The 25,936-nt window shown below is 40.1% G+C and overlaps 1 protein-coding gene and 1 long non-coding RNA gene across 2 annotated transcripts; one reads left to right on the top strand and one right to left on the bottom strand.

Moving 5' to 3' along the window:
- Positions 1 to 25,050, bottom strand: LOC136707993 (uncharacterized). The gene is made up of 4 exons (XR_010804305.1): positions 24,993 to 25,050; positions 4,322 to 4,451; positions 342 to 994; positions 1 to 109 (listed from the first exon to the last, which is right to left on the bottom strand). It is a non-coding gene; the product is annotated as an uncharacterized lncRNA (long non-coding RNA).
- ccka (cholecystokinin a) lies at positions 20,461 to 22,848 on the top strand. The gene is made up of 3 exons (XM_066683853.1): positions 20,461 to 20,589; positions 21,890 to 22,129; positions 22,358 to 22,848. Exons 2-3 carry the CDS (start codon positions 21,892 to 21,894, stop codon positions 22,480 to 22,482), a joined length of 363 nt encoding a protein of 120 aa, XP_066539950.1. The 5' UTR covers positions 20,461 to 20,589; positions 21,890 to 21,891; the 3' UTR covers positions 22,483 to 22,848.
- Positions 25,051 to 25,936: the final 886 nt, after the last annotated feature.

The raw sequence follows: 25,936 nt of genomic DNA, 5'->3' as shown, positions 1-25,936 counted from the left end.
GTGAGAAGTATGAACAGGGTGAGGGGGAGGGGGGTACTCGCCCAGCTGTGTTGACACAGAATAGCAGCCAGCTGAGTTTAGACAAGGACGTGCAGGCATCAGAACACCTCTGTAACAAACAAAAAACAATATACAATACCTGCCAACCGGCTGTTTGGAAAAGCAGAACCATGGCATCTGGACTCTATTGTGTCTTTTTACCACAGCATATGGCTTAAAATCCAGTTTTTGAAATAACAACACAATTCTCAATTTAGGATGGGGAATGTATCAGTGAAGGAGGATGTACACAAATTACACACAACTGGTCTGTCACAAGAACACTGTCAGTTTTCACTCACCCAACTTAGTGGAGATTCTTCTTCTGCTCTTGAAAGGCTTCAGCTCTGGTATCCTACTTGTCTTTCAACCGTCCTCACACAAGGGAAATTAGATCTCCATGAATCCGTGTGAAAACAGCCCACTACGGCTGATTAATGCACGACAAGTACATACTTATGGCACACAAATGCAAATGATCATGACAACTAATTGATTCATGCATTTGTTGGATGACCCCTGAATATCAGCTCCACAAAAATTATCAATACATCCTAAAAAGAAAGTCCATTTACCAAAAACAGGGCTGATTGCAGCTGTTGGAGAAGACACTCAGCTCACTGATAGACTCGGGCCCTTTGGTCCTGTATGAAATCTCTTCCCTCCAGTGCCATTAGATTTCTATCATCTGTCAAAGCCTTCCTCTTGCAATAGTGCTCCTCAGCAATGATCTGTACGGCTCTAAACATCACTCTATTGCCCTTGGGAGCCAATTTGCTTTCTGTGTCTTTGGTGTCGGTTCCATCATTACACAGTTTCCGCTCTGAACCTGTGGCTGGCCTTATTGAGCACCAGAGACCAGTGTGGATGAGGGATTGAATGCTGTCCGTGCTCTATAAGACCTTCTCTTCTGATTGTTCATTCAAATGTGCTCTCACTCTGTATCTTTCTCTCTCTGTAAATGCACACATACAGCAGAGTAGATAAAGAAATAAATGCATTCATAGGTGAACTGTTGTTTATAGGATGTCTGTAGAGACCTAAAGATTTAAGAATTGTAATATTTTAATATAATAGAACAATATAAATAATAGTCACACAGCTCCAGGGACCTGCAGGTTGTGGATTTGAGTCCTGCTCCGGGTGACTGTCTGTGAGGAGTTGGTGTGTTCTCCCCGTGTCCGCATGGGTTTCCTCCGGGTGCTCCGGTTTCCTCTCACAGTCCAAAAACACACATTGGTAGGTGGATTGGAGACTCAAAAAAAGTGTCCATAGGTGTGAGTGTGCGAGTGTATGTGCAAGTGTGTGTCACCCTGTGAAGGACTGGCGCCCCCTCCAGGGTGCATTCCTGCCTTGTGCCCAGTGATTCCAGGTAGGCTCTGGACCCACCGCGACCCTCAACCGGATAAGCGGTTACAGGCAATGAATTAATGACATTAAAATAAATTCAAGTTAAATTAAAGGTTAAATAAACCTAATACAAAATGTAATGTGCACTGAAAAGTTTTGCATTTTTAGGGCTTTTTGAAAGCCTGTGAAAAATGTGGAAATCAAACAAAGAAGCTGCTGGACTTTTCAAAACAATGTGATTAGGGTAACTTGGTTTAAAAGAAACAGGCAGTACACTCGACACCCAATGTGTAGGACAGAATTTTGGTGGTGTTCAATCTCTCAATTTTTAATAAAAAAGAAAGGAAAAATAGATATAAATAGTGAAGTGTCATCAACAGTCAACAGTTTTTATCAGTATTATACATGAGCAGGAGTTACACCCTCCTGTTCACACAAGGCTGAGGTCTGAAGAAGTAAAGGTGTTAAAGCTGGTGATTGTTCTCTCTCTGCCCGAGGCACAGAGGCGCATCATTCGTCTGGTAGCGCTGTAAACTGTGAAATTTGCTAGTGGCCAGTTTAACAAAAGGAACAGCACTGTAACCCCCCAAACCTGTCAAAGTGGAAAATTAGGTGAAAAAACCTGATGAAAGTTTATTGATCTGTGGACTGTGATGACAAAGCTTGCTTTGCTTTATACAGTGAATAATGATCTGCCGTGTTACATAAAGGCTCTTTGGACCAGTACCTCTGTTATACAGTCATTTCAGTGAACAACTGCATGTTTCAGTGCAAAGCCCTGAGGCCAGCCATTTGGTCATAAGTAGGTTGTGCTCAGGCATTTACTTTTTATTGCTCTCTTGGGTTCCTTCCTCCTTCTTAAACGAATATTCTTCCTTGGGACACAACCATTTTTTGGAAGCCATGTACATGGGGCTGACATTTTATTTCCTCATGCTGTCTTATCTTACCTACTGTACATTTAGCACTGTTCATCCCCCATGGGGTTAGGGTTAGGATTACTCCTTATAAACTTAGCACAGAAAGTAAAGAAATCGGATTATTTCTTTATTGTAACAATGCTTCTTGGCAATAAATCTTATATCGTTGGAAAGTCTGTCAATTCCTGTTTTAAATGGTGCCACATTTGTAAGGAACATGCATTTGTGGGATGAGCAGTAGAGCTGAGTATGTGGGTTATGCCCAGCTTATTCTCTGCCATTGTTTTGGCAGCTGTTTGCCATTGACTCGTTTGTTGTTTGCTGGACTGGATGATTGAAGTTTGAAGAAACAAGACATATTGGCAATTTAACAATTTATTCATTTAACAAACAGGAGACTCAGTAGCGTGTGGAAGAACCATACACAGCCACAACAGCCTGGCACCTCCTCCTCATGCTGGTCACCAGCCTGGTCACACACTGCTGTGGTATGGCATCCCATTCTTCAACCAGCATTTGACACAAATCAGACAACGTGGTTGTGTTTTTCACTCTGGCACGAACAGCACTCCCAAGCTGATCCCACAAGTGTTCAATGGGGTTGAGGTCAGGAGCTGGCAGGCCATTCCATCCTCTCCACTCCCAAATTCTGGAGGTAGTCTCTGATAAACCCCACTCTGTTGGACAAGCGTTGTCATCCTGAAGGATAGCGTTTGGTCCCAGACTGTGGAAATATGGGATTGCCACTGGTTGCAAAATTTCATCTTGATATCTCTGTCTCTCAGTGAGGGAGATGCCGCCCCAAACCATCACACTGCTGCCACCAAAAGATGTCACTCTATCGGTGCATCAATCAGCACAGCATTCTCTGCATCTTCTCCACACTTTGACCCTACAATCCAACTGCTGTAGGCTCATCACTGAACATAATGTTCCTCCTTATGTTCAGGTTCCAGTGCATGTGTTGCAGACACCAGCGCAAACGGGCCTGACAGTGAAGGGCAGTCCTGGCAGCCTGATGAGACTGGAGTTTGGCTATGTGCAGAGATTGTCTGGGCAGAGAGCCATCGGCCATGTCGTCCTGCAAACCTTAACTGCAAATCTGTAGAAGACGGTACGTAAATACTGACAGGGTGAGGAAATGATCTTCTTGGGGTGTCGTCTTCCTGGGACGCCCACTTCACAACCTGTCTCTGACATCCCCCATTATATAGAACTTCAATTTGGAGATGGTACTAGGGCTCACTCCAAATAATGCCACAACTTGATTTTGTGGAACACCAGTTTGAAGTTGCCCTATTGCACAGGCCCTATCCAGATCAGTTGAACGTGGCAAGCCAATTCTTAGAGCAGACACCTACTGACCACTGTAGGAGGGCCCATGCTCACAGGTGCTGGCAATCAGGTACCAGAAGCTCAAAACAAGTGTCAGTAACAACAGCAATATAAGCTGTTTGTGAATGGCAGAGAAGATTTGGCAAATTTTTCATGGGCTCAACCCACATACTCAGCTCTACTGCTCATCCCACAAATGCATGTTCCTTACAAATGTGGCACCATTTAAAAGGGATTTTCACAGGTTTTTCAACGATATAAGCATTATCGCCAAGAAGCATTGTTACAACAAAGAAATAATCTACAAACACAAATTTCCTTACTTTTTGTGCTACGTTTAGTTTTAAATGTTAAGTTGCATATTTGAACAGAATCACGTAGTAAATTTCACAGACAACAACAACAAAACATTTTTATTTGTCTTTGATGAGTTAATATCTTTATTTATAGAATTTCTCAAATTTTCTTACAAATATGGTCTGGATATTTTAGAGTGAATGCATAGACATTTCCTCTGAGAAATTCTATTTCCAGTGCAGCTAACATAGTGTCATTAAGTAACTCAACACACTTACAGGAGAACACTTACTGTCCATTTCTGTTATGCCAGTTAACACATGCCCTCATTGACTAATAACATGGAGAAAGATGTGAAAAAGGATGCTCATTGTACTTACCCAGAGAGAGAGGGATAGAGAGAGACCAATTATGCTCTATCTGACTCCACGGATGGCTGATGCATCCCCAGCAATCTGCAGATCTGAGGGCCAACACTTGTGCCACTCGGGAGCCCCCTTCTTTAAATAACTGAAAAAGAGTAAAAAACACATAAGGACAGAGATAAACCTGTTTAATATCTTACACTCTTTTTGATAAATGTACTTTAATAGTTCAGTCCTATGGATGACACTCTATTGCAGATTCTGCCGAGTGATGACACAGAAAGGCTTTATATAATGATACATGAAGGTGATAATATCTAAAAATAATGATCTTAAGATTTTCTGCTTATATTTGTCTTGTTTTTTGTTCTGATGCCTTAATGTTTCCTCCGGCTCATGACATACGCAATCACATTATAACTCCTCACAGAGTGGCTCAGTTGAGCTTTGCTGTCTTGTGGCTTTGAAGAGCAGGAAATGTGGCAGTGATAGTGTGTGAGAGTGTGTGAGTGAGAGGGAGTGCAAGTGTGTGGTGTAAGCCGAAGGCTGTGGGGGTCTCTGGGGAGGGCTCAGGGGGAAGTGACAGACTGGCTGTGAGTTTCTGAATCAGGAACGGAAGAGATGGTGTGCAGAGGAGTCCGGCAGTCCTCCATTAGAGCAGGAAAAGAACCTCAGGCTAAACGTATTGTAAAACACAGTTATTTTCAGAATATCCACTGCTTGGGAACTGAGAAGAAGCTGTTGAAAATCTGTTCAAAATACTGGCAGCTGCAGCGAGTGGGTATTTGTATGTACCCACATGTGTTTAAAGGGGAATTCAATTACCGTTTAAAAACTTCTGGATTATTCAGTCACTGAGTTACAAACAAATTCATCCCAAATGTTACAATGAGAACTGATGCATTACAGAGAAACACATCAGTTCTGAGTTCTTCACAGTGATGATGAGCTACAAACTCCACAACATTTATTGTATTTAGTATCAGTTTCCTTTAATGGGCCTGGACATATCTGAGGGTTCATGTGTGATGTTGGTAATGGACAAATACTTGTAAATATAAGAGTATAAGACTTAATAATCTTAATGTTTTTTTTTTCTTCCTATAAAAGAGTATAAAGTACGCCTTTAGTTTAAAAAAGTACCTCACATAATATTAATAAACATTTACATATTCTGTAACCATGTATTAACTTGCAATTTATGGGAATGTACATTTTGTGGATGTTATTTTGCTTTACAGCGTTCTGCGTAACTTTTTAGGCCAAATCCTTTCCTTAAGGCTTTTCTTGTGGCTTTTAGGGGCAATAAAAAAATTTGAATGTTTCTCCAGAATTAAACATTTTACATGAAACCAAACTGACTATTTATCTTAACCATTTAATTATGCATTAATTAATCATAGAACGTCCTCTTTTCAGAGAGAATCAGATGTAGACAAAGAACAATGACAACCATGAAATTTCAAAGTAATTAACAGTTGAAAGCAATAGCCTTGGATTAATTACAGCTGAATGCTTGCTTTGTTACAGATAGAAACTGGATGTTCGTATACAGCATTTTCAGTTCTATCCATGTTAATCTAATAGTCTGTAATCACAGACGTAATGACATTATTATTTTCAGCAGACAGAACTTTGCCAAACATTGTCTCTTATGTTTTATGTTTCTGTTTAAGAGGCCTATTGGCCTTAAGGTTAGAGTTGAGCTAAAGACAGAAAGGTTGCTGGTTCAATTCCCAGTACTGGCAGGAAAAAATACATCCACAGCTGTAGTGCACTTGAACAAGGCACCTATCACCTGAAATGCTGCTGTGTTCACTGCTCTTAGTGTGTGTGAAGAATTGTTTACTAGAGTGTGTTAGTGTGTTCACTACCACAAGTGATCCCTTGATTCTTTCTTGTGAATGCGCTAGCCTTGGTCCAGAAATATGCTGCATTCTAAAGAACAGCAATAGCATTGTGTTTGGAGCTCAGATCATGCAGTATTACCCCTCACATTTGGATAAACAGTAGGAAATGCTTCACTTTAATATTAAGTGGGCACAAGACTGTACAAAATATCTTGCTCATGTCATGTCTTACTTAACTCTCTCTGGTGTTAAGCCTGGAAAGTACACTTGTTTTATTTTTTCAGGAATCTGACAAATCAATACTGCTGCCCTCTAACATTAGCATCTCACAAAATAGTTTGTGTGTCATTTGCTTTCTGTCTCAGATACAAACTGCTGCAGTCCTAAATGACTTAATATTGTTAGGGAAATGCATTCTTCCTGCTTCTAAAGGCATTACAAGAATAACTATGCAGTAATGCGGTCCACAGTCATCCAGCAATTATGGAACGCGTCTGAGTTGCAAAGTAATTTTTTCAAGTCCCACAGTCTTCTGTCCCATGTTGAGAAACATACTTTTCCCATTGCATGAGTATGGGTTTGAATCCCAGCTGTGCCACTTGCCTGCTTGGGGGTTTCCAAGGATGTAGCTGTTCCCATTGGGAAGGAAGGACGGATGATGGAGTCTTGGCTGTTGCTATGCAACACAGCAGTCAGTCAGGATCTGCATGGCTGCACACTAGAGCTGAACACACGAGAAGCTCAAAAGCTGAGCTTTAGTGGATCAGATATGTGCAGTTGTAGGCCACATTTATATCAGGGTAGATTTACACTGGCCTTCACCTTCAGCTACTGCACTGGGATTTCTCAGCACTGAATAAAACAATGCATTGAATTTGCCTGGCTTGGATTTATAGCTCATATCCACATGGATAAAATATATCACCTGCAAATTATCTTTACAGTTCACTCAATTTTGGCTATGTTTATGTTATTGCAATATATTTTACTCATGGACTCGATGATCCAAAGATTTCTTGAGAGTGAGAAAAAAATACATTGTTTTGAAATAAAAAAAAAAAAAAAAAAAAAAAAACCCAAAACACTTTTCAGTGCATTAGCACATTAATGTGGGGATCTGGAGCCTACCAACCCACACACTGTGAAATAAAACAACCCAGTCTCTTTATTGTGATCTGCCAAAGTCTGAAGACACAGAATAAAACAAGGTGTTCTGATTTTGTGCTGCATCTTCTGTAGAGTGCCGGCTATTTAGAATGTTCCCACCTCCTCATCTGAGTATCTCCAGTCACTTTACTGGGCAGGTTTTTTTGATTTTATGTGAGAGTGCAAAGGTCAAATTAAGCAGCACAAAACAAACACAATAAGTGAAGAATATGTGTACTGATGAATTATCTGTACAGAAAATCAGAGCAGAGAAGAAAGGGAACCAAACAAAAAGGCCTGCTCCTCACTCCTGCGCTGTCTCTTAATAATTGTTCTTGTTTGTTCTTATTGCTTGTTTTCGTGGTCTTCCTTGAAGTTATCTTCCACTGCTAAATTTATGTTCCAATACTCAAGAACGCAAACGCCAAGGATGGTTAAAGTACCCAGCTGTTGTTCTCGATCCACCCCAAAATAACCAGGACACATCGGTTCATGATTCACCAAACGAGAACAACATGAATGTCCCATCATTCACTGCGGCATCATGAATTTGCTCTTGCAAGGTGACTTCTCAAGAATGTTCATCTAGAGTATCCAAATCTTATTTTATCATTTTTATTTATTTATTATAATTATTTGTGTTCTTGGTAGTGAGAAACAGCACTGAGCTCTCGCACTGAAGTGCGCTGTGGCTGATTCTCATTAAAAGGAACAGGTGGTGAAACTGGGCGTTCTGAACAGGGCTGTTTAGACGGGGTAAAAACATCCTGTGGTATTTTGACCTAAGCATGTTACAGTCCTGCAGGGAAGTGTGGTAACTTGTGAAAAGTGGGTATAATATGTGCCCTTAAATATAAAGAGAAAGCAGTGAAAGTATATTGCTGAGTAAATAACAAAATGCAAGTCCACTATTTGGGTGTTGTGAGTGGTTGTAGTAAGCATCGTCAGTGGTTTATATTCAGATGAACAAAGTCAATATATCTCTCCAAATTTTGCAAGCATTATAAATCAGTTTCTGCCCTCTACCATTTTGTACAGTGTGACACTGGGGACATTTTATGCAGCCCCATTTGTGCATTTAAACGACACGTCAACAAACCCATATTGAATAATAACCAGATGAAGAGCTTAACCTCTCCCCCAAGGCGGGTGTAGCGCCACATTACAGAGTAAATCGGGTCACGCCAACTGACTTATAAACTAAAATATCCAGTAGGGGTAAGAGTAGAATAATAATAGACTATACCCCCACCCCAACACACACACACACACACGCTATCACACACCTGTAGTAGCCCCTTCCTGCTCTCCTCTCTCCTGGATTAGCTTCAGCTGTTTTTAATCAACCTAATTACCCTCCGTACGCATTCAGTAAATCAGCTGTCTTTTCAAGTCCAGTGTTTGAATTCTGTTGTGATGGCTCTTTAGAACTCCACATTTGATGTGATGAGAAATCATTGGGGCTATCTTGCTGTTGTTGACTGTTCTACACTCAGATACTACAACAACCTGACTCTGAGAGCATTTACATAATACATCAAGAAATGTGGTCTGACTTAGTTACATAAACAGCATTTCCATTTTTACAATTGTTATATATTTTGATATATGCCAAGTTTTAACTTAATCATTATTCCTCTCCAATTCTACCCCATTAACTCATTAACTATGAGCTGACATCCCCCTAACAATGTCTCTCACTAATTTCTGACACCGCGGAGCTCAAAACAAACATGAGCTATTTCAGAGACATTTGATGAAATCCACTGCCTCTTTTGAAACTGCCACTAATGCAGCATCACTGGACAGCCCTACATGCTCACTCACATACATATATCCACTCATTCACCCACTCATCAATGCATTTATCTTTAAGCGTTTGCTGTCCAACAAACATGCTAAAACCCTTAGTACCTGATTATGTCTCCATGTATATCTCCCCTGTGACAAACTCACCTTACAAGCTGATAGAATATGTTTCAGCGTGCCAACCCCTGTACATAATCTACATCTAGGGTCTTAAACTACCCACTGTCCCACTGGAGTTGGAAAGACGTTGTTAGTTACTCCAAGCAAAAACTTAATAGGACTTGCCCTCAGTGCCCTAAGTTCTTGCCAATTGATCTTCCGATTCTCCCAGCGAAGCCATTGGCCTTGTTTTGCCTGTGACTCTGCTGTTGCACACCGTGCCTCCTGTTCCTGATAGTGAATAAATCTAGTTATCATTTGCCTTCTCTCTGGTGATGTGGCCTTACTAAATATTTCCATGTTTCACCTGACCCAAGGCCCGCTCTTCCGCATTGCACTTGACATATCCCTTAGTTCTAATGAGCTCCTGGCTACCTGCACTGCCACTCGTGCCACCTGCACTGCCTTTGTTACATAAACTTGTGCCTCTCTATTGAATGGATCAATAGAAATGCTCCAAAATTAGATGGAATAAAATCTTTTTACACTGACTTCCATGGAAAGTTATGAAGGTTTTTTCCTTCTCCTGTAAAATTACTATGATGGGAGAAACATGTTTTTAATTGGACAGCGACAATGTTATCTTCAACATCATTTACACATACAATGAATTCACAATTTGGACATGCCTTTCTTCACACTTTTGGATTGTGAAGGATATTGTACAGCTCTCAGAAACATCTTGAGCCATCCCAACTGCAGATTCTGGTGAAACTTTGATGATAGTGGACTTTTACAGTTTTACAGTGTGGTGCTAGGGGAATTGCTCTGCCACTTGCTCATTGTTTTTGTGCTATGTGTCCTTCTGGAAACGCTGTGAGACTTAGCTCTGAATAGCTCTGAGGATTGACTGGATCTCGGAGAGCAGAAGTATGTGTGTGGCAGGAGGGGCGAGGAAGTGGCAGTAGAAAGGCTGTCTCTCCTCTGACTCACACACTCTAAGTAATTGCCACTCTCATGTGCCAGCGTTCTGTGCCCACTCCAAACGATAGGTTGTGCGACTGGGTTATTTAATGAATCATGTTGTCTTTTTCCTTCTCAAACACACTGTGTGGAGGGTGGATGGGCGGTTTGCTCTCGGCTGGATTTACCCTCATTGCTATTCATAAAGCTCCTATTGCTCTGATGAGAGATCTTCCTCGGCTCGGGAGCAGCTCTGGAAGGCTGTGACCTTGCCCACAAGTTTAATTGTCCCTGTGAGGCTTTCGCTCTATGGAAAAGCAAGAAATTGGAAAAGAGGGCAGGGGAAAACTGTTATTACAAAGTCAGCACTGGTCAGCTGGAGTCCACTTAGCCCTATATACTCTAATGAGGATGTTCACACTTATGAGGAGGACACAGGAGAATAAGGCTGAATGGAAACAGTACTCCCCCATTAAAGTAAGGTGTGCAGAGCCCTTTAACTCTACTCCCAACTAACCAGCTAATCTCCCCTTCATTACCTCAGCCTAAACCTTACACACTATCCACAACAAGAGGACACAAAACCCAGCAGTGTTTATGCCTGAATTTTCTGTGGTCTGTGTGTTCTCTAAATCTGAAAAAATGTTCAAATTTATGAAACCATGCTGCTGGAAAGTAAATATTTATTTATTCATTTTTAATCACAATTTTAAAACTGTATGTATTGTAATATGAATGGGCACTTTCTCACTTCTCCAGTCAGAACACTTGTCAGCAGTATCATTAGTTGGCAAAACAATATTATGACCGTTTAACTAACTTATAGCGCTTTTAAACTGTATGGAACCTACACGACTCTACTCCACTCCAGACGGCTCTTTTGCTTTTCCACTGACTAAATCTGGAACCTGGTCCCTTGAGCCAGGTAGGTTTTCAGTCCCAGCTCACTTGGAGTTCCAACTGTGCCGAGTAAGTACTAATGTTGATAATTTCCAGTGAAAGCCGTGTTTAGTCCAAAAAAACAAAAACAATGAGTAAACATTTTTTTTTTACTGCCGCCATTGTTGTGGTTTTCAAAGCCAGCGATTCCTGTATTAGAGACGGGGTTTCTACGGGGGAGCCCTGCCAGTGGAAAAGCGACAAGCTTTAAGCGAGCTGAACCGTGTGAAGTTGAGTTGTGGTGCTTTTCCACCGGATGCGTCCGGCTCTATATGACTCAAGCTAGGACTGAAATCTTACCCGGTTCCAAGGACCAGGTACCAGATTTGGCCAGTGGAAAAGCAAAAAGAGCCATGCCGAGTCGTGTAGGTTCCATGCAGTGGAGAGCTGGAACCATGCTGTGTTAAAGCACCATTACTTTACTTTATTGCAGCTATATATTTCTTGCAGGCTTACATTTTAAATGGTCCAGTCAATATTCATTATTACTCAATATTCATTATATTCATTGTTTAAGAAATAGGCAGAAAATACATGTTATATTATTAAATATTTCATTTATGTCTGTTCTGTTCTCCTGTGGGATCGATCTGGAACTTTTCCAAATCATCCTCAATGACTCTAGCATGGCCTCTTTTGAAGCTCTCTAAAGTACTGCAGTTTGTTTTCTGAATTGACTTGGACGTACACTCATTAAAATTAAACTTTGTTATATTGTGGATATATTGTAATAAATTGCAAAAGTATGTGCTCTTATTTCATCCTTTTCATTCCAGCCATAGTTTTAATACTTCTTTATCAATGCAAGGGCTTCATAGTGTACCCCAGTGGTTCTCAGTCCTGGTCCTGGTGGGCCTCAGCCCTGCATGTTGTAGTTTTCTCCTCACTCAATCACACCCACTTCAACTTCTGAAGGGGTTGTTAATTTGCTCATTAGTTGCATCAGGTGTTTTGGCAGCAGAGAAATCACTAAAATGTGCTGTGCAGAGGCCCATCAGGAGCAAGTCTGAAACCCACTGGTCTACCTCAAGTGAAACCTTCATTTACATGATGAAAATAGTGTTCACACAAAAAATCACAGATTTTAAATAGAAGCGCCTGAAGGAATGCATTCATCTAATTTAGCTGTAGAAACTTTACATCCTTTTGTATTTTTCATTTCTGTTTGACATGATGATATGATGTGCTGCCTTACATTGGACTTGTAGGAGGTTGGCGGTTTTGTTAATATTTAAAAGATGTGATGCCTGATGAATTTTTAATTTGAAATATCCATATCACAGCCATGAGTGAAATCTGTATGGTTTGAAGAACGGATGTGTGCTGACTGACAGTCAAGGTCCTCCAGCAGTAAATGCTCCAAATGGATGTTGTTGATAAATTGCTCATCAGCTGTTTATTCAGAGGTGTCCCACAAAGCCAAAATTGGTGGTTGTGTGAGCCTTACTGTAAATGTTGTACTGTATAATGAAAAGTTTCTGTAATTAAGGGACATTGTCATGCACCTGTTTTTTTTAATCTATCAGTGGAAAAGGACATATTTGTTAAAAACAGTGATCATTGTTAGCTTCATTGGTGAAGAATGAGGCACTTAAACACAAGTGCAGGTTTGTGCACTCATCTTGGAGAGGTGTGGGTGAGCCAGTGGGTTTGTTTCAAAGAGAAAGGAAATCCATTATGAAGAGCAGGCTCTTGTGCTGGACCGCATGACGCCACAAAACGCCATGTGATCAGGATTTTATTCTGAACCCAATACAGTAAATGCACTTCTGAAAGCATTGTTTTTCAATTGCTATTTCATGCATGACTATAGCCCTCAGAGCATTATGAACTACCTGTATGTGATTCAGTCATCTTCAACTATATAAAATACAAAGTAAAACACCTGCTTAAATCATCCTTATATTGGAAGAACTTTTTGGATTCAGATACTTTAAAGGGCACCCTTTGCTGGGTTAGCTTTTCAAATGTTTTTCAAGTTTTTAAATGTGACGTTCACCAAAAAACACTTTTAATAAAATTCAGAAGATGTTTCCTCACCACTTGCTAGCTCTTCAGTCTGTTTGTGTGCTCAAAACCAGTCTAATCTGTTTACAAAGTCCCAGTGTCTTGAGTTTATTTTGTCTTTTTTAGACAATGTAGGTAACTCAGTGTTGAAAAGTATGAATCAAAATGAGGATTGCTCTATTCCTGCTCCATAGGTGGGCAATACTGACTTATTTTTGCTGTTTTGCATCACAAGGTGAAAACATCTCCAAACTCGGGAGATAGCTAACTGCATTACTGAAAGTGCTACAACAATAAACAACTCGAGTTACAAATGGGTAATTTTACAGACAAGTTAAGCTTAATCCATGTACAAACAACTGTGATTTTTCCCACTGGAATATATCGTTCCAACTTAAAAAACAGAGTTTAAAACCATGTTTCCCCACTAGCACCATTAAAACACTGGAGCACCTGCACATAAGCCAACTCTTGCCATTCCCAACATGCAGTGGTGGCTGGTGGGGTTGAAAGAAAGGCCTGATGAGCAGTTCAAAAGTGAAGGGGTAAAATCAAGAGGCATTAATGATCAAGAAAGATCATCCAACTTCGGTACCTGAACTCACCCAAGCCATTATGGCTGAATGCAATATAATAAAACAGCTGTTCTGACAACTAACTTTAACTTGATATTTTTCCCTTGCTGATGAAAATCTCTTCACTGACTGGAACTACCACCTCCATATTTTAAAGCAGGGATGGTATTACTTTAGACAGGTTTGATGGGTTAGGGCTGCCTCACACATAGTGTTTTAAATTTAGGCCTAACACCTTTATCTCACACTCATTTGACCCAACATTCCCTGAGTTTCTTGATTAATGGTTTCTTGTCTGTTATCCCTCAGTTCAAGTTTTTTTTTATGCAGAGCTCCTTCTGTTTCCCCTGAACAGTGACTTTTTGGATCAAAAATGAGTGGATGTTACTTTAATGATTCACAGGTAGACGTCTGTCCAATTTAGGGTCAAGTGTGCCCTTGTTAGGAATTCTTTTTTTCTCTGTGCATGCTTGAAGCACTTAGAGTCCAGGAGTTTGAATCATAATACAACCAGCAGATTAGGCTTTTATCTTTTCATATCATTTGCAATGTCTATAGGGAAAATACTTGATTTTGTGATTTTGAGAAAATAAGGAGTTCACAAAAGTAAAAAAATGTGTAGTGTTCAATAATTTTTCAAGATACACATATATGTTTTTCAGAATATACAGACAAACATAGCACTGTTTCTCTAGCTGGTTGTGCAAGTTATGAGAGAAATAAATATTTGATTTACAGCCCTTCCTTTTTGTGTAGTTTAAAAAGCTAAACCTTTTTAAGTATGTGATAAGGATATTCCTTTCTTCTGTAGCTCCAGGATTCATTCTTGATCATGGAAAAGGTGAAAGTGTAAACACATATGGAAGTTTAGGTAAATGTTCCTTGTATGTGAATATACTATGTGAAATGTAATATAATCTCCAGTAATCATAACATATATTAAATATTTAAGAAATCTCATATGGATACTGTACACAAACAAAGAAAACATTTGTATTGTAAGTAAAACAGTTAACTCTTTAAAGACAAAGACATTCTCTGCTAGTTGTAGTACTAAATTTAAAAATCACTTTTATGATAGAATTCAATTAAAGACATACTGCTGAGATATAAACAAAATTAAATGTGATAATTGATAAAGCAATCCTTTTCAAGCCTTTTTGGATTGAGGGGTTTAATTGAACATTGTGCACATCTTTATAGCAATAACCCGTAGTGTCATTTTTATTTGTGCACCATTAGTGGAGGATTTTATTAAACATGAGAGACTGAGCGATTGAGTGAATTCCAAGCCACATCCACAGCGTTTTTCACATCCAAAACTCTAGTCAAGCACAACTTTATTTTTTTTTAATGTTGACAACAAACAATCAATGAAGGCAATGGAATCGCAGATGTTTCTCAAACCTGTGAGAATACAGAATCCTCCAAGGGCTTGTCTGACCAATCAGAGAGTGATAGCTGAGGCTTGTATGAAAACTCTTTCACAGGAGCTGCATTCACACTAAGGTCTAGAGTGTGTAAAGCCCTCCCCTCTTCGAGCAGAACGCTATCAGTTTGCTCAAAGAGAAGCCGGGAAGAATCAGAATGAAGTGAGATATAAAAGATGAGTGTGGAAGCTCTTTATCCAGACTATTCCCCACTGACCTTCATTTCAGCAACACTACCCTCACTCTCCCACTCCCGATCTCTCTTCCGCCGCCCCCCCAAAAAATCTCAACACACAGAGCCCTGACTCCTGCTGGTTCACACACACCAGTGTATCCTCCCTTCCACTTCTGCAAGGCATTGTTGCTAATTATTGCAACATATAACCCATAGCCTCAGGACTGGATGGAGCTGTTAATCCCTTAAACCCTGAAGGCCCTGCTTGTAGACCCACAATTCAATTCCTCACTTTCATAACAGCATAACTTACACCCTGCTTTCATCGTGGTCACTGAATAATTTATAGTGCCAGTAAACAGGGAGTAAAATATTAAAAGTGTTAGTAGGATACCAGAATAGGTCGTCCTACTAAATATACAGCTAAGTCTGAACAAAAATAAGCATTTAAAGAAACACAAAACACTGCTTAAAAACCACGAAGAGCCAGATCTATCTGAGAAGGCCAAGAGAAGACTACATGGATTTCAAAGTGTCCGAATCCATATACGGCATCACACCACAGGATATTTATAGCTCTGTTGTCTGTAGATATAACAGTGTAAACACTCCATTTGTAAACACAGACAAAACTCACACACTATGCCATCTTTCACCTGAGCAGATCCCCACACAGAAACACTGCCCCACAAATCCTGCACCTTCACAAAAATACGCAGCAGAACTGTAGTACACACAATGCTGTAAAGATGGAGCCCGTTTGCTCTCATTGGCTGCTGCTCCTGCTTGTTGTAGAGATGCTCGCATATCAAATTAAATACTGAGAATTTCAAATGAAATGGCGTCTATATATAGCCACTGAGTCAAATTTTGTTTGCCTATAGAGCATAAATTACAATGCTCTATTCGTATAATGTAGCTGAGCAATCTACACACACAGAATAACATGGTTAAAAATGAACAAATGAATGAATAGTCAGATGAACTTGCTTTGGTTTTCCTGGTTGTGTTGACTTTAGCACATCTATTTTTTTCACTCACTTTATTTCTCTGACTCCATGAAATGGTGGGGAAAGGGATGGGCACTGCTTACACAAGTTTAACCTATACTCTCCAGGGGGGAAAGGTACAGAAGAGGTACATTATTGGTCACTAAAGGTACAAAAAGTGGTTTTAAAGTGCAGTTGTAATTCTAAAGATACATTACATTCCCTTCTCCATAAGGAAAGGTCAATGGTTTATTAAATAAATGGGTTAAATAAAAGAGCATTATATAAGTCCTAGAGATAAAATGTGGCACATGAAATCAATACAACTTTAAAATCTACAATTATAATAGAATAAGGTACAATTAGGTTCCCTACCTAAAGGCACTGGATATGTACCACCACACTGACAGCGTAAGACCAGGACCAACCAGTTCATACTGCTAGGAGTAACATGTCAAAATACTTCACAGGGTGTACTCACTTTTCCTCATGAATAATTGTTGAATTCACGCTAATTTAAAAGAAGGCACCGGCTCCCTTTCACTTTAATGAATCTTAAAGTGGCACTAGGCGAGATTCATGACATGTATCCCCAATTAGCAATATAGGTTACCACACAATAAACACTGAATTATTTTGGAGCGGCCTCCCAATTGCACCCATGCACATAGTGCACAGCAATTAGAATCTACAGGTGCCAGCAGTGGTCAATTAGAGTGTGATGCATGCAAATAATCAGCAAATCATTCTGGGTACCGTCATCAAAGAGCAGTAAAGTATCCACAAGCAAAGAAGTTTAGACCAAACACCAAATGACATTTACACTGATGTTCTACCTCCACTAAGATACATTCAGCCTGATATGAACAGAAAAACTAGCCATTAATAAGAACAACTTTTATATTTCATTTTTCATAGACCTTCTCTGACTGCTCCATCCCTCAGTACAAGGGTTGCTGTGGGTCAATGGGCACAAGGCAGAAACACAGCCTGGACAGGGAGCCAGTCCATCACAGGGCACCACATGTTCACCCAGTCACCCAGAACAGTGGCCAATTTCACAGTCAATCCATACCAAGGTTAGTTTTTAGACACCAGACTCCTCATAGATATTCACTCGAGGTGGAGGCTGAAGCCATGTCCCCAGGACCCTGGAGCTCTGTGGCAGTGAACACTACCTGTCGTTCCACCACAATGCCCTTATTATCTTTCAGTTTCACCTTATTTTCAAATGTTATAAAGAAATGAGTGAGTAATAATATTAATATAAATAATAAAAATGAGGGCAGCACTGTGTGCAGCAGGTAGTGTCGCAGTCACACAGCTCCAGGGATCTAGAGGTTGTGGGTTCAAGTCCTGCTCTGGGTGACTGTCTGTGAGGAGTTTGGTGTGTTCTCTCTGTGTCTGCATGGGTTTCCTCCAGGTGCTACAGTTTCCTCCCACGGTCCAAAAACACATGTTGGTAGGTGGATCGGTAACTCAAAAGTGAGTGAGTGTGTCACCCTGTGAAGGACTGGCGCCCCCTCCAGGATGTGTTCCCGCCTTGCTCCCAGTGATTGCGGGAAGGCTCCGGACCCAGCGTGGCCCTGAAATGGATAAGTGGTTATAGACAATAAATGAATGAATAATAATAATTATTTCAACAGTCCTTACCATTGCTCAGAGCAAAATGTACACCTGCCTGCCTCACTGGTTTGAGTTTTATCAATCACCATCATAAAAAATATACAGCTGGTTTATAAATTTGTTATGTAAAACTGGTCATTCATACAGATCAAAGCTTTATACAGACTGTGTTTATAAACCTTGCTAATTCAGCATCCAGTTTCATGTCCTTTACATGTAATACTTAAACGAATGCTTCCAGGGTTCACTTTTGCCTCACTATATTGTTTCACATTTAATTTATGGGGACAGCATATTTTTCCCCACTTAAGCAGCGACAGGGCTTTTTTTATGACCAGAATCTGCCATGTTTTCAAAGTTGAGCACAGAGATATGGGGGCATTGTGAAGTTGAAATAACTGACTGGAGGACTGTGTATACTGACAGGACCTCTGATACAGAGAGACATTTTCAGACAGGTTTTCTCAGGCACAGAATACAATTGTGCTGATGCCAGTGCAAAAATAACTATTTTCAAGTCAAGTTCATTTTATTTTCTGGTTAATTTTTTTTTACCAGAAAATAATATAAAATCAGCTAGTGTAAGTAAATAACAAGGCAGCAAGGATTTGATATTTGTTTCAGTGCACTTTAACCAGAGTCACACTTAAAAGCAGGTTTAGGCGATTACCATGCTGCATGTTAATATTTGAATTGTGTGTGAAAAAGACACTCTATGGCTAAAGCAACCCTTTCCATGCAATGAAAGGAAAAAAAGGCACTAAGCTTTGTCCTCCGCCCTCAATCCACGGCTCAGGAGCCCATGTACAAGACACCTCACCCCAACTGCTCCCTGGGGATGAGGGCTTGCTGCTGCGGGTGTGTTCACTGCCTGGGTGCGCTAATGTATGTGTGTGTGTGTGTGTGCGTGCATTCACTGAAATGGGTGCATTAAATTTGGATGATTTTGCTGTATATAACAAAATAAAAATAAATGTTGAAGAAAAATTGCATGATTTAGGGTCCATGCCGTATTCTATTGCAAATATACATGTTTGGTTTGCCTTTATTCCACACACAATGTTTAAATCCAGCACGTTAATTCCCTAAATGTAAACTGCTGATTGTACTTTTCATGAAACAAAAAAAAAAAAAGAGTATACGTTCCTGACAGCGTACACTGTTTGGTTTAGGTGTAAAACCAACTGCATTTTCAAAAATAGACTTAGATTTCCTGCCTATAGTTTTTTTTGCCTTTCTAACAGGGAAAGATTTCCAATTTGTTTTTAGTGAGATTTAATTCTGTAAATATAAACACATTTAGTACTTGATGCTTGTAACATGCTGTTGCTGAAGCACACACAGAATAAGTACTGACACTGTCCTGCTGAAATAACCATTGACTTCCAAAGGACAAGTCGCCTTATTGATGGCAGCATATTTCTCTGTAAAAGCCCATTAGAGATGTTGGCTTTCGCTGATTACAGTCTGGATGGTCTCTTCCGTCATTAGCACAGAAACACTACATCCATATTTCATAAAAACAAGCTGATACTTGACTCTTGACAACACCACTCATTTCTACTGTCTATTGGACCATCTGAGATGAACTTGGGCCCAGAGAACTCATTAGCATTTCTGCACAGAATTGGCTTTCTCCTTGTATAATAGAGCTTAATGTTGCAGGTGGTATTTCTTCAGATTTCCTGAATCATGTCACTATATTAACTATGGTAGATGATGAAAGACCTAAATTCTTTGTAATCTTGCATTGATAAATATTCTGTTTGAACTGTTTGACAGTTCTCCCATGAAGCTTGAAATAAAGTGATGAGCAAAGACCTATTTTTGCTTGCAAAGGCTGAGCCTTCAGTGAACGCTCTTTATACATTTTACATTACACTGTTTATAATGTAATGCTTCCGAACATAGTGACATGAATTGTCCATGAACTTTTCACTCTTAATTGCCCTGTCCTGAGTTTTTTGGAGGGTGTTGCTGGTGTCAAATTGAAAATTGGTTTATATGTACAAAACACAATCAAGCTGGTCAGCGAAAACATAGGGAATTTTTCTTTGTAATTTATGAGATAAATAAAGCTCAAAAGAATGAAAAAGACAGTTCAGAGATTCTCATTTTTACTGCACTTTATAAACTGTCCCAACTTTTCTGGAAATGGGATTTGTAAATAGAGACCCAGATGGGTGGAACTGAAAATGGAAAACTGGGGAGAAATTTGGGTAAAAGTAAAACAAAATTGTAGAATTATGCTTCAGAGAAGTGTTAAACTCAGCAGATGTAGGGGCAGCATGGTCAGAGGTTTCTCTAAGGTGTATGTGGTGTGTGTCCAGAACCGGCTCCCTTTGAGTGACAATGTCATAGTGTGTATCCTGTGAAGATAAAATAGTCTGCTCTGCGTCAGGCTTGCGCAAACACACGCATGCACAGACACGCGCATGCATGCATGCATACACACACACACACACACACACACTTGAACACAGATGAGCAGAGAGCTACGCAGGCCACACAGAGCCAGCCCACTCCACTGGGGTATTTAAGGCGGCCCCTGCACAGTGAGCAGAAGTTTCTCAGTTCCTCAGCTTCAGCACAGCGTGTGCTCTCTTCCTCTCTATCTACATATCTCTCTCTCTCCCTCTCTCTAGTATCCTGCTCAGCATCACTCTCTGCCAAAGGTAGGGCTGGAAATTTCTGTCCCTTTATTTTAGCATTATGTATGTCATCATGTGTCCTTTATTAAACTTCAGGCAACTACATTTTAAGGCAAGACAGTTACTATAAAATGAGTATGTATTGTGTACTGTACTTCACCATTTTGGTGAGACGTATTCGCTCTGTTCAAAGATAACCTGCGTTTTTTTTGCTTTAGTTTTTCACTAATTTCCATTTCTCTACATCATTTGATCACATCTGTTTACACGGCGTGGCTATTTCATAACTGCTGGACCGAGAGAAATACTCCAAAATGTTCTGGAATAAAATATCTTTACATTTCTTTGCATTATAATTTAAGAAGTTTTTGCCTTCTCCTGTAAATTATCCCATTTTGAAAGCCTTTGTTTTTATTTGGATAGTAACAGTTCACAAAGTATTTCTGCACACATGTGATGCAGTGAGGAGCATAAATAATATCAGAAATTGGACAAGACAGGGTTATTTAAGGGTCAGTTAACCTAAAACACCAGTCACATGGTTATATTAGTGATGTTTATTTTGTATAAATGTTAAAGCTTCTTCACTCATGCCGTCACACTGAGCTGCTCACTGTTGAGCTCTTAAGATTATCCAGAGAAACTAACCCTAATGTTTCAACATGTATTATAATTACACACAAGAAAATGCAACCTTGCTAAGTTGTGCTTAACCATCCATCCATCCATCCACTGTAACTGAGCAGTATGGAATAGTATCTGCAGATTATATTTGTTCTTTCATACAGAGGGTAAACACTAATATATTATAATAGAATATACCATTTATACTGAAAACGAATAGTAATAACACAAAACATCTCGCAAGGTACTGAAAGGCAAGCCAGACAATAAGTTATGGATTTAGAGTCGCACTACAGTGTTCATTAAAGAACAGTTCAGTCAGGCCACTGAATTAATATTTAATGCCACAGAATTGATGCAGAATGAATGGCAGGGTTTGTTTTTTATTGACTGTGTGTATAACTGTTACAGCTGTGAAAAAGTGAAGGACTTAATCGTTTTTTTTTTCTCCTGCTCCTTGTCCCCTCTAGTGTCTAGGGATATCTAGGGATATTTACTAATCTAAATCTAAATTTCTAAATTATTTTGAAGTTTTCCAGCATATTATTAAAGGTATTGTGCATATTGTTCAAATATGTTCTGTTCATTTATCACATTAGTGTTTTAGATTCCTTAATAATTGCATTTAGGCTGTTTACCTGCTGTTTGGCTTCAAATGACTGTACATGACATCTGCTCTGTATGTATGTGTGTCTTTCAGTCATGAACGCTGGGATCTGTGTGTGTGTGCTGCTGGCGGCTCTGTACAGCAGCGGGGGTCTTGCTCTCCCAACACACTCCCTGGCTGAGGGGCAGCTGGACAAGGCAGTAGCTGCACATACGAGACACACCCGTTCAGTGTTTCCTAGTGATCAGATCCATTTTCTACAAGACAAGCAGGAGCAGGAGAAAGCTGAGCAGAGGGTCAATGAACTCCTGGCCAAACTCATCAGCAGTAAAGGTAGAACTCACTCTCCTCACACAGAAACCGTCCGCTTTGGAGAACTGGAGAAATTAGCCTCCAACTTATGTAAACTCTCTTATGTAAACTTTTATATGTGTATGTGTATATGTTATATATAGCAGTATAGACATTTATATCCATTTACCATATTCTAAATATTTAAATTTCCCTCGAAAGATGAATACTTAACATGATTCTCACTACAGCACTTCCTCTGTTTCTCAGTTTCACATCGCAGGAGCACTCCTAAATCCGTTGCCTCACCTTCTCACAGAATAAAGGACAGAGATTATCTGGGCTGGATGGACTTTGGCCGGCGGAGTGCAGAGGAGTACGAGTATTCTTCATAATATCCACTCAACAAATCATCACCAATCAATCAATCAATCAATCAACCAACCAACCAATCAGCCAACTTCTGTGTACAGAGAGTGCGGTCTTAATCATTCTCCTGCCAAAAATCAAGTCATTCTCAGAGAGCTCTTTTTTCCATCTTATGTAAATTTGTTTGTATAATGAAGAGGATGCAATATATGAATATATATAAAACACATACAGATTTTACATGCGCCCACATTGTTTTGGCAGAAAACATAAAAAGACTGGGAATGTGGTATATTTCACTGTTTTATTTTTCTCTCTCACTGTTGTGTACATATTATTTTGTCCTCCAATTCCAAATATGTCGGGTGTTTCAGAATAAATCATTGCCTTAACTCGTTCACCCTGAGTTCAGCCTCTGTCAAATACATTCAAATGTAGAATATAAATATGATCTTTGTTTATGATATTACTGCTGTTAGATTGGGACAGTGTCCAGGAGGTGTATAATGAGCTTGGTGTTGCAACACTCATTGAAAATCATCAGTCCCGATACGATTCTAATGAATTAGACTAAATGGTAGGAGGGGGCAGTGTGAAAGCGTGCATTATTCAAAAGCAGATGGGATGTCATGGAAACAGATCAGATTAGTTAGTGTTGGCACGGATGCTACGGCAGAAGCTTTTGCAGTTTTCTCTTAATGCTCAGAAGACAGAGTTGCCATTCAGCCATGACACATACACACACACATACATACACACACAAACACACACACAAACACACACACACACACACACACACACACACACACACATTCTCAGGAATTTCTGATTACTGCTTTAATAAAAACATCTCAGCCAATCTACTTCAGGATGACATGGAAAAATGATAGTGTACCGACCAGCACAAATTAGCACAGGCCTCAACCCTCTCTACAGAACACACTGGAGCCATTTGTTCAGCGCTTGGGGATCGAGCTTACAGTTAATGGTCTTATTATGAACAATTCTCTTATTGACCCCCTGAAGCAGCAGCAGCATCTCTGCTCCTATTTCTCTCCTAACAGCCTCAGGGACATATCAGTGTATGGGCAATAAAACCACAACCCTTACTAACACTGTACCTGTGTGTGTGTGTGTGTGTGTGTGTGAGAGAGAGAGAGAGAGAAAGACAGAATAAGAAAGAGTAAAAAAATAGGGAAGAGTGCAAGAAAGTGAGAGACAGAGGAGACAAATAATGGGGCAGAAAAAAGGCATTGATGGATGGGAGAGGGAGGGAGAGAGAGAGAGAGAGAGAGAGAGAGAGAGAGAGAGAGAGAGAGAGAGAGAGAGAGAGAGAGAGAGAGAGAGAGAGAGAGAGAACACTGGGACACAGCCCTTGTTGTCTTTTGTGTAAACCACTCAAGTTAGCACATAATGGATGGATTGTGGGATGGCAAATGAGAGAGCAATGGTTTATAGTGAACAAAAAGCACCATTATGCCACAGGTGTGCCTCAATGAGAGGCATTTCATTCTGTTAGACAATAAAAAGTGAACCCATAAACACAGATGAGCACATGTGCACCCACACAAACACACACATAGAAGCACATACATTCAGCCTGACATGAAAAGGCCCACTGGCAGAGCAATTAGATGTGTCATAGCCATTCAAACACTGTCTCTGAGTACACACACCCTAATTCATACACATGAAAGTCCAAAAGTTTGTAGGCACCATTATAGTTACTGAATTCAGCTACATTATGGTGCACTCACTGTGGACAGATATTCAACTGTGCATGCACAATTCACTCTGGAGCAGCTGTACAGGAGCCTAAGGTCACCATGCCTAATGCGAAGCGTCACTAGACAAGTTTTAAGCCCCCAGCATTGGGAAATTGTTTTCTCTGGGTTAAGGAACTCCTAGTCTCACATTGTCAGACTCATATAATAAGGTGTCCCATATTCTACGCTTCCATCTCTCTGCTTGTTGCATAAAAAACTGAATTTTGTCAAATTTTAGACAGTGAAAATACATGCAAACTTTGAAAAACCTGAACCAAGATGAGGATATTGCTCTATTACATACGTAATATTGACTTATTATATTGAACACACGGAGGAAACCCACGTGGACACAGGGAGAACACACTAAACTCCTCGCAGACAGTCACCTGGAGCAGGACTTGAACCCACAACCCCAGGACCCTAAACATGTGTGACTGTGACACTACCTGCCTGCTGTGCCACGCCTACATTTTATCCACAGTCATATTTTTCCCTCAATACTGTTCCAGTTTCTGAATTAAATCAAACCAAAGAACAGCGTTTTAAATACTTATGTGCAGTAACAAATACATTGTACTTCAGTGAACAGCAGAAACAAACTCTAAATGAACTTGGGCTCCATTTTAAATTCGAAGGTACATCTGTGCAGGACTTCACATTTTTTTTCACTCAGTGGATATTTAAATTTAGAAAAAACAAGACATTAACGCCATATTGGTCCATTAAAAAATAAAAAGTCTCTGTTTAAACAACAAAACTTCTCTTACACTCAGAGCTGTTACTGTCCTCTTCTTTCACCCGTGAACGGCGCTGAAACCCCTCCAGTCAGTTTAGAGTGCTGTATTGATTACAGTGTTAGCGGTTAGCCCTGGACGCTACATTTTCCGGAGGTTAAACATTGCAGAAATATATTTATTGCACTGTAGCATAACTTTGCAGAACACAATGCTGGATAGCATAAGTTTCTTCTTAAATATTATCAGACTACCACAGTCAGTTTAGTGTGGTGTTTATGCTAAACTGTGGTGGTGGTGGGGGGGGTGTCTCGACCCTCGCTGCCGTTGTACGCTTAGCTGAACCTAGGTGTGCTTTTAGGTCCTTTACACCTTTATTTGCTACACAAAACATGGGAATTCCTTTTTCAATTCACCCTTACATCAGAACTTACATTTTCGTTTCGGCATAGCTGCTGAAGCTGAGGCTGAGGGTGAGGGTGGGTACATGAGCTAGCGTTGCCTGACGTAAACAAGGACTACTGACGTGCAGACTGACCAATTAAATGTTTACAGAGAAGGTTATCGACCAATAACGGCAGCGCTACAGTCAGACCGTCCAATCAGAAGATTTTACGCTACTTCACCACGCCCCCTTCTCACTCAAGCGAACCAAACGGAGTAGGGGAGGGCGGGACTAGTTTGTGAACGAAACACTTCTCGAAACTCTATGGAAGTTCTAGAAAAACAAAATCCCGGACGTTTGTGAAAGTCCGCCCGGACATTATTTTAAGTCTAAAAAAGAGGACATGTCCGGGTAAAAGAGGACGTCTGGTCACCCTAACTTAGTCGACTAGTCTGTTTAACCCCTAACAGTTATAGTTTAGTTACTAATGTCATATACGAATTCAGCGCAGTTTATTATTAATGTTAAGCCGAATTTAAATATTCAGCAAGTCAAGAGAGAAGTGAGAGAAAGACTGAAGTAAGAAAATGGA

Source organism: Hoplias malabaricus, chromosome 10 (genome assembly GCF_029633855.1).
Source record: "Hoplias malabaricus isolate fHopMal1 chromosome 10, fHopMal1.hap1, whole genome shotgun sequence".
Classification (NCBI taxonomy): Eukaryota; Metazoa; Chordata; class Actinopteri; order Characiformes; family Erythrinidae; genus Hoplias; species Hoplias malabaricus.
This window is presented reverse-complemented; position numbering and strand designations above follow the sequence as displayed.

Coding starts and splice junctions, on each gene's coding strand:
- ccka (XM_066683853.1), top strand. CDS start 21,892: ATGAACGCTGGGATCTGTGTGTGTGTGCTGCTGGCGGCTCTGTACAGC. Junction 22,130..22,357: donor CAAACTCATCAGCAGTAAAG/GTAGAACTCACT, acceptor TCTGTTTCTCAG/TTTCACATCGCAGGAGCACT.